The 14220-nt window shown below is 41.9% G+C and overlaps 2 protein-coding genes across 2 annotated transcripts in view; one reads left to right on the top strand and one right to left on the bottom strand.

Annotated features, from left to right (window-relative positions):
• Nucleotides 1-6506, bottom strand: part of COL4A4 (collagen type IV alpha 4 chain) — a 120993-nt gene extending 114487 nt beyond the window's left edge. Inside the window, exons 1-2 of the mRNA XM_032401003.1 lie at nt 6279-6506; nt 4476-4593 (exon numbers count right to left, since the gene is read on the bottom strand). The gene's annotated coding sequence lies outside the window, so the exon portion shown is untranslated. The remainder of the gene's footprint in view (nt 1-4475; nt 4594-6278) is intronic.
• Nucleotides 6507-6852: 346 nt separating this feature from the next.
• Nucleotides 6853-14220, top strand: part of COL4A3 (collagen type IV alpha 3 chain) — a 123290-nt gene continuing 115922 nt past the window's right edge. Inside the window, exon 1 of the mRNA XM_032400990.1 lies at nt 6853-7088. Coding sequence (XP_032256881.1) covers nt 7002-7088 — 87 coding nt within the window. The 5' untranslated portion in view covers nt 6853-7001. The remainder of the gene's footprint in view (nt 7089-14220) is intronic.

Genomic DNA, 14220 nt, shown 5'->3' with positions numbered 1-14220 from the left:
AATCAACACACTCCAAATAACCCATGGGTCAAAGACAATATTTTGAACTGAACGATAAACAGCATATCAAAATGTATGGGATACAACTTACCCAGCTCAGAGAAAGAAAATATACCTATAAGTGTTCATAGTAGGAAAGAAGAAAAGTCTAAAATCAATGATCTAAGCCCCTATTTAGAAAACTAGGAAAAGAAGAATAAATTAATCCTGAAGTAAAGGCTAAGGAATCATGAAGGTAGAAAAGGAACTCAGTAAAAGAGAAAGCACTCAAGCAATAGAGAAAAATGAAAGAAATTCTAAGTTAGTTCTTCAGTTTTTTGAAAGGGTAAATAAAATGGATCTACTTGAGAAATTACCCATGTCAGAAATGACAAAGGGGAAAACATTACAGATCTACAGGTATTAAAATGATCATTACAGAATCTTCTGAACACTTATATACCAATAAATTTGACAATGTATAAAAAATGAACACATTTCATGAAAGATGAATATTATCCAAACTGACACAGGAAGCAATAGAAAATCTGTCTAGCCTATATCAATTAAATTCATGATTAATTAATTAAGTCATTCAAAACCTTCCACAAGGAAAGCTCCAGGGTCAGCTGGCTTCACTAGTGAATTCTATCAAATATTTAAGGAAGAAATGATACCAATTCTTCACATAATCTTATAGAAGACAGAAGAGAGAATGCTGGACAACTCACTTTATGAGGCTAGTGTTACTCAGATACCAAACAGGCAAGGATATTACAAGAAAACTACAGATCGATATCCCTCATGAACATAGACACAACTCTCCTTAGCACAACATTAGCTAATCAAATCCACCTTTATGTAGTTCAAATTACCTAGGATAGCATAAGCTATTTTTTAAAATAACAACAACAAAGTTGGAAAACTTACATACCCTGATTTCAAGACTTGCTCTAAAGCTATAGTAATAAAGAAATGCGGTATTGGTGAAAGAAGAGACATGTCCATCAGGGGAACAAACAAACAAAAGACCCAGGGGCACCTGGGTGGCTCAGTTGGTTAAGCATCTGCCTTCGGCTCAGGTCATGATCTCAGGGTCCTGGGATTGAGTCCCACATCGGTCTCCCAGCTCAGCAGGGAGCCTGCTTCTCCCTCTCCCTTTGCCCCCACTCATGCTTTCTCTTGCTCACCTCTCTCAAATAAATAAATAAAATCTTAAAAAAAAAAAAAAAAAGACCCAAATATAGATGATTAATTGGTTTTCTATGAAGGTGCTAAGACAATTTAGTGGAGAAAGAGAAATCTTTTCAGTGAATGGTGCTGGAACAACTGGATAACAATACAGAAAGGAAAATTTAAAATAGATCCTTGCTTCACACCATACTCCTAAATTAACTTAAAATGGATCATTGACTTAAACCGTAAAAATACTACCGAAGAAGAAAACATAGGTGAAATCTTTGTAACCTTAGTGTAAGTGAAGATTACTCAGATAACAAGAAAAGCACAAACCAAATAAGAAAACATTGATAAATTAGGCTTCATTAAAAGAAAAATATCTGCTTTAAAAAGACGCCAATAAAGAAATGAAAAGATGAGCCAGAGAATGGGAGAAAATATTCATAGTAAATATATCTGGCAAGGATATTGTATCCAGAATATATAAATAACTATTATAACTCAACAGTAAGAAGAGAAACAATCAATGTTTTTTTTTAAATGGGGAATACATTTGAACAGTCACATCACAAAAGAAGTTCTATGAATGGTTAATAAGTACATGAAAAGATATTCAACATCATTAGTTATCAGGCAAATGAAAAGCACACCAACATACCACTGTATAACTATTACAATAAAATTAAAAACATTGAGGATACCAAAAGAATGCACCACAAATATATGGAGAAACTGGAACTCCCATACATTGCCGATGAGAATGTAGAGCGATATAACTCCTTTGGAAAACGGTTTCTTTTATAATTAAACATACATCTAGCCATTTCACTTCTAGGTATATATTCAAGAGAATGGAAACAGGTGTCCACACAAAGCCTTATACAAAAATATTCAGAGCAGCTTTATTTATAATAGTCCCCAAACTGGAAACAAATCACATGTCCAACCACTGGTAAATGACATTTAAAAAGCTGCTATCCTTACAATGGAACCCGACTCAGCAGTAGAAACAAACCACTGTTACACACGACATGGATGGGTTTCAGCATCATTCCGCTGAGTCAAAGAAGCCAGACACAGAAGGGCACATACTGTTTGATTCCATGTATATAAAATTCTAGAAAACACCAAGTAATCTACAGTGACAGAAAGCAGATCCATGTTTGCCTGGGAACAGGATTAAAGAGAGATGGACTACCAAGGGGCAAGAAATGAGAGAAAAGCTCTGTATCATGATCTGTATCATGGTTTCACAGGATGAATGCATCTTGGATTGTGTACTTTAAATAGGTACTGTTCTTGGTACAGAAATTACAGTGCAGTAAATTAATTTTTGTGCTGCATTTATTATGTTAAAAAAATCACCCTCTGTCCCTGCCCTCGAAGGCCTTGTAATCCAGAAAAGTAACATACAGTACAAAAAGTTGATTTGGGACCACCCTATTCTATTCTAAGTAGTGTAAAATTAGCCGTAAAGTAGACAAAGAAGGGTTTCTGGATGCTTTAAAATAAGCAAGCAGGGTGATGTAAGTGATAGGCATTACTAACATTCACCAAATATTTCCGGCTCTCTTTCCAGGCACGTGGTAGACTTCATTTCCCCGTCACTTACAAAATGAAGTGTGGCCAATGAAATGTGAGTGTATAAGTAGTATGTGCTAGAGCAGCTTCTGATTTGGCACATTCTCTTTCCCTTCTGAAGAGATCAGAGAATGTGTTGCATGGGAATTTCGAAGAGGTTCCTGAGTGACTATGATAAGCAGAGCATCTTCCCCTTCCTTACCTCCCCACACTCTGTGATGAAAATGTAAGGAAAATGGGGAGAAAAAAGTCTTATTACCGTAAGCCTCTGAAATTTGGAGACTGCTTATAAGTGCTCCAAGAGTAAGCTGTCCTTTTCCACACAACATGCTATTTTAGGTAGAGCTCTGACAATGTTTTAGGAGATGAGTTGCAGAGAGAACTTGCAGGGGACGAGCTAGAAAGCTACCGCCATCCTTAGATGATGAGCGCAGCATGAGGCCATGTGAATCCTGAGGGAATTGGTTACATCATTCAACTCCCTTCATTCAACAACAGTAAAGAACTCCAAAAAGACCCCTGCCCTCATGGGGCTTCCACTCCCATGTAGGGAAGCAAATGCTATGCATTTAAGCACTGTGTAGAAGACAGACATGATATTGAGATTTTGAAAAAGGAGCAAAATAATAATATCGAGCTTGTCAGAGGCGATGGCCACTTCACTTGGTTCAAAAACCCTCATCTGCCATCAGTGTAAAACGTAGAGGTCTCTGTGTCCTTTGTACAGACAAAAAGAACCATCCCCACTTTACTTTTGCTTTATTACATTGGATGGGGTAACTGGGTGATGGGTATTAAGGAGGGCAGGTGATGTGATGAGCACTGGGTGTTATATGCAACTAATGAATCATTGAACATTATATCAAAAACTAGTGATGTACTAAAAAAAATAAAGACAAATTGAAAAAAAAACAAACAAAATAAAAATAGAAAAATAGAGAAACAACAGTGGAAAAATCAACTCTCTTGACCCCAAGCCTATTTTTTAAAAATCAAGAATTCTGGTTTACTAATACCACCTAGTGAGTGTACCAAACATTTTGTGTGTGTGACTATTCTTTTTTATTTATATTTATGTATAGTTGACCTAGAATGTTATATTAGTTTCAAGTATACATCACTGTACCAAAGGGAATGTATGTATGGGGGAGGGGAATGCGGTGAGGAATGGGAGGTGAAATTTGGCTTTTAGACAAGCCACTTCTCAAAGTTTAATGTGAGGAGGATCAGCTGGAGACCTTGGTGAATGCAGGTTCTGAATCAATGGGTCTGGGGTGGTACCTGAGACTCCGCATTTCTAACCAGCTCTCCAGGATGCCAAAGCTACTGCTCCCAGGAATGCCAAGTAACCAGGTTCTAGATGCCTTAGTAGTTGGTTGACCTCAAGGGAGCAGGTGGCGTGTGCTTGGCTATCACCCCTTTCCTACTGAGCTGAGAAGAGCATCTCCATCTTGTGCCACCATTTCTCATTAGGTTCCCCCACTTTTCCTTTATGCAACTGGAGAATCAGATCCCAAGATAAGATTATTTTGTGAAGACCCTGGACAGGGGGCTTCTAATGCATTACTGCACTGGATTCCTGCAACTCCTGGCGGTGGGTGCTATGATTATGGCCCATTTTACAGAAGAGAAGACCCCAGACCAGAGAGGTTAGCTCATACTAGTAAGTGTGCAAAGGATTCAAAATCCATTGGCTACCCCAGAGACCAAGCTCTTCGCCACTGCTTCCTCCTTACCGTGTTTACATCACAGGGTTCTTTCCTGCTGTGTTGCAGCATCAGAAGTGACTTGCCGTTGACTGCTGCCTCCCAGTTCAAAGTTAATAAAGCCAAGTCTGATCTTCTGTAAAAATGACTTGGTTTCAGGAAAAAGCAATTAAAAACCAAAATTGAGAGATCTTCTGGAATTCGGCAAAAATAAAAAATATTTAGCACTAGCATTGAGGGTTTTTTTTTTCTTTTTTTCCTCTAGGAAGTAATGTCAGTTCATGCAATATTATCACACTTGGAATTCTTGGACACTTTTATTTCATCAACCGAGCACCTGATGTCCTATCTAACAAGAGTGACAAGACAAGGTTCCATAAGAGGCTTCCCTGTCAATAGGGAGAAGCTACTATGTCCCACACTGCAATATTCATGGCCTGAACACACATAAGTCTTAATAGAGAGTTTAATATATGTCCTTTTGATTTTTCCACAAAGGAGAGGCCCTAATTCAATTCAGCTAACTGAAATATGCATGTAAAACGGTAGTTCTCAAACTTGGCCGCAAATGGGAATCTCCAGGGAACTTCTAAACATACCTGAGTCCTACCATTGGAAGATCTGGTGTGATTGGTTTGGGATGAATTGGGTATCAGGGTTTTTAGAGGTTCCTTAGGAGATTCTAATGCATAGCCACAGTCAACAATCGCTGTCATGAAAAACAGAGGGAAGACAGTAAAATTCACTCACCCAAAAAGCGGGGGAGATGTCTTCATTCACTGTCAGGGTTTTGCCTACCTACATAGCTACGTAGGTCTAATATAGTAATAGACCGTATTCTAATTGCGAGCAAGTGATTCTCCACAATCAGTAACCAAAGCACATATTTCACACATGGTACTTGATGACCAACTACTGCAGATTGGTCCTTAAGGTGGAGATGGAATTCAGGTGGTCTGTGAACTTGTACGGCAACAAAAAGTACAGTCTATTTTCACTAACCTTTCCTGGAAGTTCAGCATTTCATGCAGTTATGAATATAGGCAACAAACTACAATCGTTTTGGCAGCTCTTGAGAGGGCACCTGTTGGTGTTTCCACGTCACATTTTAGTTTTGCTGTCACCACTAGTTTGGGATTACAGGTGTTTGACAGATCTGTTGTTAGCTGCAGGTATTTAGTGCAATAATAATGTCGCACATCTGTCACGATATCCTGACTTTAATACACTGATACCTGTATTCCAGTAAAACTGATTCTGATTTAATTCTGTGATTTTGTGTATTTAATGACATGATTCCGAAAAGGGGTCTAAATGTTTCCCCAGGGCCAACGTGGTCAGTGGCACAAGAAAGGGCAGGAGCCCTGCTCTGAAGATAGCGCCCTAACAAGCCAGGTCCTGCACCGCCACGAAAGGCACCCTCAGGAGGGAGACACCCTGGACAGAGTTGGCTTTTGGTTTCCTCTGCATTTCCGCAGATAAGATTTACCCTGAAAAGCCAGTTCAGCGCAGCAGAGAATAGGATGGGCTTTCTCTTTCCCCTCAGCTGCCTCTTGCTCTTGGCATTCCGGAGTGCCCAGACTGCCAGGCTGATAACTTGAGCCTCCAAATTCATCAAAACACAGCGCCCAGTTCAAGCCCGGGCACACAAGCCCGGGAGCCAGACAAGCTCTCCTCTGGTGACCCCGGGACCCCAACTCCCCAGCCCCGCCCGCCACCCCGCGCGCCCCACCCTCAGTTGCCACCCTTCCTCCACTGCCCACACCCCCCACCCCCACCCCAGACAGGTGCCCAGGGACAGCGATTGCCCAGACTGGGTGGTGGGCGCCTTACCTCGCGAGACACCCTCCGCGCCGGAAGCCGCCTGGTCGCAGCGCGCGCGGCACCGCACCTCCCGGCTCGGCCGCGTCCAAATCCACGCGCGCCTCGGCGGCCGGGTCTCGGCGCTCCCACCGCCCAGGGCGGCGGCTGCGAGTCCGCGGCGGGTTGAGAAGCGGAGAGCGGCGCGATGGCACCACCGCGGGAGCCGGCAGCAGGCTGGGCCGCTCGAGTGCGGACGCCCGGCGCGCCTCCCGCTTAATCTGGGCACCGCCGCTGGCCACTCCCCCCCGCCCCGCTCAGCCGCCTCCCCAGCGCACACCCCCAAATTCCCCACCTCCGACCCGCGCCCCCCGGCCCCGCCTCGGCCCCGGGACCTTGGGAGCATCCTCTCCTAACCCCTTACCCTGGATCCGCGCCCACCTGCCCCGCAGCGCACAGTTTTTTTTTTTCTCGCCCGCTGGGCACGATGCCCAGGTCGGAGGGACATTGCCTGGTGAGTTGAAGGGGAGGGGGGACGAGGGCGGGACCTAAGCCACTTCTTCCCTCCCTTGGAGCCACAGTCAAAAACAGTGGGGAGGGACGGACGGCGTGGCTGAGCCCTACAAAACCCGCCCCGGGCGGGCTGGCGAGGCGAGCTTCACAGCCAGGCTCCCCAACCCGCGTCGCGCAAGGGACGCGGTGGCCGCAGAGCCTGCGGGTCACTGGACACGCCGGGGCTCTGAGCGGGCGCCCACCATGAGCCCCGGGACGGCGCCCAGGCCGCCCGCGCTGCTACTGCCGCTCCTGCTGGTGCTCCTGGCGGCGGCGCCCACGACAGGCAAGGTGAGCGACGGGCGACACCCAGCCCCTCGGCCCGGGAACGCGCGGGCCCCACCCGCGGGGCTCAGGCTTTGAGCCCCTGCCCGGTGCGTGCGTGACTTTGGGCTCCACGCCGGTGCCTGGGCGGGCGGCATGGGGATGCGTGCAGGCGGGCATGCCCGGGTAACAGGTGGAATGCGCTGGAGGAAGGCCGGTGGAAGAGGAGAGGAGCAAGCTTGTCTGGTTCCCTCTGAGTCAGGGATCCTGCGGAAAGGCCTCCAGAGGTAGATGATAGATGGACAGATGGATAGATGGATGGATAGATGGATGGATGGATGGATGGATAGATAAATGATAGATAGATAGATAGTAGGTAGATAGATGGTAGGTAGGTAGATAGATAGATAGATAGATAGATAGATAGATAGATAGATACAGACATAGGTCTGAGATAATGGTTAAGGATGAGAACACCAGCTACAGAGACATGCTATGTCATACTGGTGAATCAGAGCAGGCAGCCTAGCCTGGCAGAAAGCATGGAGGGCTGGGACATTTCCTAGATGTCACCTCACACTGAACTCTGACCTCTCTGGGGCTCGGTTTCCCCCTTGTCAAAACTCACACTCCAGTGTTCATCACTATTGTTGGGAAAAGCTAATGCCATCACTGAAAACTTATTAGCACCTTAGAAATAAAACTCATGTTAGGATGAATTAAGCAATCTGTCACTTTGATTTTGATTCATAATTTGAAAGATCCCAGATTCATTTAAATGCACTCCATATTTCTTATTCTTTGCAAAGATAAATTGGGTGTCCCCCAAACTATTATAACTCCTAGTTGACTTACTTGATTTGAACTTGTGAGAGTAAAATTTAACTTGTCAGATGAGTCTGTGATTTATACACTTAAAAAGTTAATTGGGGATTGGTGTAGCATAAGTTTCATTTCCAAAGATGAGCAGTTTTACAACTTCATGATTGAGACTATAATTGGAAGTCAACAGTCACACAAATATGTGTTATGACCATATGTAATCTAAGTACTTTTTCTTTTAAATTAAGACATGAAAGATGAAGCTAAAACCCTCTTTGAGCATCCTTATTCTTCTCCCCCTTCCCATCTAAACAAAGGTCATCCACTCACCACTTCATGTTTCTTTCTGGACATTTTCTCTGCATTTAGGTACACACAAATAGACCCACAAACAACATATGGTTGTGTTGGTGTTTTTTTAACATAATCGATACCATGTTATATGCATCCTTTTGCAACCTATGGATCTGTCCGTGTTAGTATGTGAGATACATTCACCTCTTTTTCTTTTTGCCCTGTTGCATGATTTTCCACAGTATATGAATATGCCAAAGTCAATTGAACCATCTCCCTGTCAATTTACATTCAGGTTATTGAGTGTTTTACATTCTAAGGGATTTTGTAATCCATGTAATCTCTTCATGTAGCTGGTTCCAACAAAAATGCCCTTTGCATAGACTAGGAATGCCCAACTCAATACTTCTGGGCATGGTATATTAAACTCATCCAAGTCGGTGTAGATTATCTACCAACTTTAATCCAAGAGCAAGTAAATACAACAAGCAAAAAACCTAAAGAAAGTATATGTTGTGGGAAGGCCAGGGCAGAGGTCCTGAGCAGGGTTTGCACATCCTTCTAGACTCCAAAGAAGAGGAGAGGTAGGGGAAGTGTTGGGAAATGAGGGGTACATAAAGATCAGCCTGGAAAAGTGATGCTCTGTGATCATACAAACTCTAATTATGCCAATTTTTAATTATATTGTCATATTCCCTTATTACTTTTTACATGTAACTTTTTTTTTTGTCTTGAGTTTGGCCAAATCTTGATGCCTTCTTGCTGATAATACAATTAACCCATTGTATTATTTTTATCATTGCTTGAAGCAAGTTCTTGTTAAAATTGATGAGAATGATCATTTCCATTGCACCGGCTGAATTATATAAAAATTGTCATTAGAAACCATGAAATGTGTGTAGAGAAAAGGAATCATAAGTTAACCGGTCACTGGTCGAGAGGATGCCAGCATGCCTCCCTCCACAAGGTAACTCTGGTGCTGGACAGGGCACTTGACCTCTCTGAGCCTCAGGTTTCTCCTCTGTAAAATGAGGGAGTTGAAAGCCCTGGAGGGGCCAGCAGGTGAGATAATGAATGAGTCAGGCTGTGGGGTGGGGGGCCGTCTTCAGGGCCAACCATTTGTTGGCATTCTAGAATTCAGGCTCAGCAATGCCAGAATCCCTGCTTTCTTCAGGAGAGAAGGGGGGTGGGGTGGGGAGTGGATGGATCCAATTTCTATTAGAAATCTCTCAAACTCTAGATGTTAGCAAATAAGTCAAAACTTTGCAAAACACACAGTGGTTTTTTGTGGGTTTTTTGTTTTTTGTTTTTTTTGTAAAGTGCTGAACAAACACAGGGCCAAATAATGTACATGTGCAGGCTAAATTTAGCCTTTGGGCCATCGTATCTATCATCTTGGGGCTGCGCTCCTTAAGAACATATTTTGCTTTCAATTTCTGCAATTGTACTTTAGCGATTTCTCAAACCAGGGAGGTAGTAGTGGTGTTGACCCCACATTCTGAGTTCAGACAGGGTGGAACTGTACACCCACACAATTTGTTCTGAAGTCCCGTCAGTGAAATCCCTCTGTGGTTCCAGGCCTGGCTGCTCAGTGCATCCTCAGGTTTATCGCTATTCCCAGGCCCAGCTGGTCAACCTGAAACTGGGAGGCGCATTGCTTGTTGCCTCAGGCCATAGATCTGGGAGATGGGCTAGAGAGAGCTCCTTCTCTGATAGCTGCAGAAGGTGAAGTTCATGTCTGAAACACGGCTTCTACTTCCTCTTTTTGCCTTAAAATTCCAGACAGCAGAAATGCAGCAAGCAACTATCAGAAGCTGAGTAACAGCTACATTTTAGGGAGGATGCTTTCTCGACTGATTTCATTTTAAATTTTAAGAAAAAGTAAGTTGAACTGGGAAACATTCCAAACAAACAAAAAGTAACGTAACAGCAACATTAAGTTACATAAGAGTAACATCTCTCCCTTTAGGGAAAACAGTATATGAATGCAAAAAGTCATACACACATTCTTTGCCCCCTCTTTTGTGCATGGTTTTGTATTTACACACACTGTGTGTGTGTGCGCGTGTGTGTGTGTGTTAGTCACGGTGAAAAATAAATACTATTGTTTTGTGGTCCTTCAAATGCAATGAATGGTTTCACATTAATAGGTACCTTTTGGAGCTTGCTTGCATCAATCAATATAACGGTTTTGGATTTCATCCATGTTGATACATATAGATGTGATTCATGCACATACATATGGATGTAAATAAAGCACAGTTTATTTTTCCATCCCCCTAAACACAGGAAGTTTGTTTCCATGGTCTTGTTTGGGGAAGTTGGAATGTAACATCTTTGTATAGGTGCCATTGTGACAACTAGATTGTGAATTCCTACACAGGATTCAAAGAGGGCTATGAGAGAAAGCATATTTTAAATTGTATTAGGAATTGTGAAATGGACTCCAAAAGAGTTGCACCTGTTTCCCTACATCCTCAGCAAAATTTGGTGTGTTTAGATGTTCATGAGTACAAAATAGGATCCTGTTTTGACTAGTGAGTTTGTGGATCTTTTCATGTTTTAATTGGCAGTTTAGATTTACCTCCGGGTGAATTGCATGGACAACCCTTTGATCTCTTGTGGCCTTGCCCTTTTCGTTGCTAATAATTAGGAGTTATTTATGTATTTGGATGCCAAACTTTTGCCATTTAAGTGTGCAGCAAAGATTTCATTCCATTCTCTGGTTTATCTTTTCATTTAGTTACTGGTGCCTTAACATACAACGTTGTTTTTCACTAGACTCTCAAACCAATCCATGTTTTCTTGATATTTTGTGTTTTGTGTCTTGTTGAAGTAATCCTTTTCTTCCCTGAGAGTATAAAAATGTTCTCTGACCTTAAAAAAAAAAAAAAGAAAGTTTTACGATTTAACTCTTTTACATTTGGGACTCTTAATCCTGGAATTGTTTTTCTACTTAAGGGATATGATTTTATCTTTTTCCATATAGATGACAAATTGTTCCAACATTATTTATTAAACAATGCATTCTTTCCCTCAGTGTTTTGCACTGTATATCTGCAAACATGTGTACCAATCACTCATTCATATATAGGTCTGTTTGTATTCATTTATGGGTCTGTTTATTTAGGGCTTTCACTTTTCACTATGTTTTAGAGTTTTCTGTTTCTTTAATTTTTCAGATATTTTCAGTACAATTGTAAATGTTTTTTTTTTTTCAAAATTTAATAGCCTAACTATCAAAGATATAGCAAACTGGTTGAATTTTGTATTTTGACTTTACATAAGCAACTTTGAATCTTTCAAATGCATTTGAGGCTAAAAACCTTCCCCCAAATACTGCTTTAACTACACACACACATTTTAACAAGCACTATTTTAGCATAATTATGTTCAGCATCCTTTCTAATTGATTTCTTCACCCTATGGGTTATTTAGATACTTATTTCTTAATTTCCAAACATGGGGAGATTTTTCTAGTTAATCTTTTTTTTTTATGAAATTATGATAGAGATGATATTCTGGCTTCAAAGATAGATATATATATCTCAATTAGGTCAAGATTTTTTAATCATGTTATTAAAATTACCTGTGCCCATGTATTTCTTATGAATCCTACTCAGTGGATATTTAATCTGAGAGTCTATATTTTTCATCAAATCTTCAAAATTCTCAGATATCCCCTTTTTATACTTCTCCTTTCCAGCTATCTCTACTCCTGGCATTCTTAGGATGCATCCTGGACTTTCTCGTCTTCTCTTCCAATTCTCCTAACTTCTTTTAACGGAGACCTTTCATATGCCACTCGGATCCTCTGGGCCCCACCTTGCTCGTGGGCTATGGCCACTGGCTTACCCCAGCTGCCAGCTTGACCACAGACTTTGCACATGAAACAGTCTATGGTTTCTCTAGACTCCACTCATGGCTCCCTGCTGTCCTTTAGATGGAGGGTATTAACCCCTGTGGGGCACATCTTTAACCCGTGGGCGATGGGAGCCATTGCATAACTTCTCTTCTCCTCACAGAAGAACTTGGTTAGAAGTGCAGAGGTTCACCCAGCCTCGCCATGAGACCAATCATCAGATGGACTTGAGACCCAGGGGTAGCATATCCCGCTTCTGTCCCAGGCGCTGCTTCTCCCATGTCTGTGAAGCTGCCTCACATCTTTCTTTCAATTTCTAATTCTCTCTTCTGCTGTTTGTAAGTTTCAGTAGATTGTTCAATCTATTGTAATTTTCAGTAATGAAAAAGAACTCTGGATGGAACCGTTCAACTGGGTTTATAACCCCAGATCCATTCATTACCAGCTTCTACATTTTTTGTCTCAATTTTTTTTATCTTAAAATGGAAGTAAGAGACAGAGCTCAGGATTTTATGAGGATTCAGTGATTTGATACACATAACGCATACTTTACCATGCCTGTCACAGAGTAATCATTCAATAAATGTTAACTATAATTATTTTTATTCATTAAATTTTAATTTCAGTGACTACTCTAGGAGTCCTTTTTGGAGTCTAAGTCTGTCTGGGGTTGGGTTTTTTGTTTTGTTTTGTTTTGGTTTTTTTTGCCTTTTTTTGTAGATTTCCCCCTCCATCTTATGCTTTTAATCATTTTACACATACTCATTTTATACCCAATCCCCTTCTCATTGTTTTTCTATGATTTCTATGTGTCTTCTATTATCACCCATGGGGAGACCATGTGAATGAGAAGTTTAGGGAAATAAAAGCCTCCTCTGTCATCACTCAGCCTGCCCCACCCCCTCCATTTCACCTCATTGCTCACAGATCGGAGCTGTTCTGCCCTGGGAGGAAAAAAAAGAACAAAGTAATTCTGTGGCTCCCAGGAGAATTTTTTCCCATTAGAATAGACTTACGTCGTAATGGTTTGGGAGGATGGAGGGCCCCAAACATGTTTCCTTTTGTCTTCTCAGGGCCACCCTCCTCCAGACCCTCCCACTGCCCATTTCCTCCAAACATTCTGACTTCCATTAGATGAGGTGGGGGTCAAGGCCAACAACAGCAAAGCCACCAGCTTTCTCTCTCAGCCTCCTCAACCTCTCTGAGGCGGGCCTTCCTCCTTGAGCATTTCTCTGGGCTTATAGTAACTAGTTTGCTTTCAGACATGATCCTTGGAAAAACTGAATTAAATGAAATCTGTCTTTGCATTTCCCTTATAAAATTTCCCTGTTATGGAGAGCACAGCCTTAACTGTCTAGTGTTAACTATGAGTAAGGATAACTTTGTCAAATATTACAATTGATGAAAACCCTCAAATTCAGTGTCCGATTCCAACAACAGAGCTGTCTGGCTTGCAAATGCCCTGTGGTCCTTCATCCGTGTGCATCTGACCATACTCATGCTGTGGCCTTCAGCCAAAAAGTGTCCATCCACCATGGAGTAAAAGATTTTCCAAGATCAGTGAAAGCACATGGTGCCCAGAGCATTTTTGTTCTACAAAGTATATATCTGGCCCCTGCCTAGACTTTTTAATCATAACAGACTTTCACTGTAAGTTATTTATTTCACCTCTGTTTTCAGTTTCAGAAAATAAGGAAACTGAGATCATATCAACTTCTTAACAGAATAGACATTTTCCCTCTCAGGCCTCCCACTGTGGCCTTGACCAGTTACATAATCCCTCTGAGATGTCTTCATCTCTAAAAATCAGATAAGAAAGCCTCTCACTCTGAGTTCTGTGTTTATCTCCCAAGGTATCATCGCTGGCTCTTGTCTTCTGAAAGCACCCATGTCAGTCTTTTCAGCCTTCCTGGGCTTCCTTGTGCATCTGCCAGCTAAGACCTCTGGCTTCAGATACATTTTCTAGCCAAGACTGAAGGAAAGTATATTGGTTCTATCATTTTTCCACCTTACATGGTTTCGTAAGTTCAGATAAATGAACATCGGTGTCCACATTATGCAATAGAAAAACGTGAGCCATACCGATGAGCCACATATGTAATTTTAAGTTTCTCAGTAGCCACATTAAAAAATAAAAAGAAACAGGTAAAATTAACTTGAATATATTTCACTTACGCCAAC

Source organism: Phoca vitulina, unplaced genomic scaffold (assembly GCF_004348235.1).
Source record: "Phoca vitulina isolate PV1807 unplaced genomic scaffold, GSC_HSeal_1.0 scaffold1, whole genome shotgun sequence".
Taxonomy (NCBI): domain Eukaryota; kingdom Metazoa; phylum Chordata; class Mammalia; order Carnivora; family Phocidae; genus Phoca; species Phoca vitulina.
The sequence above is the reverse complement of the archived record's forward strand: the minus strand, read 5'-3'. Positions and strand labels throughout refer to the sequence as shown.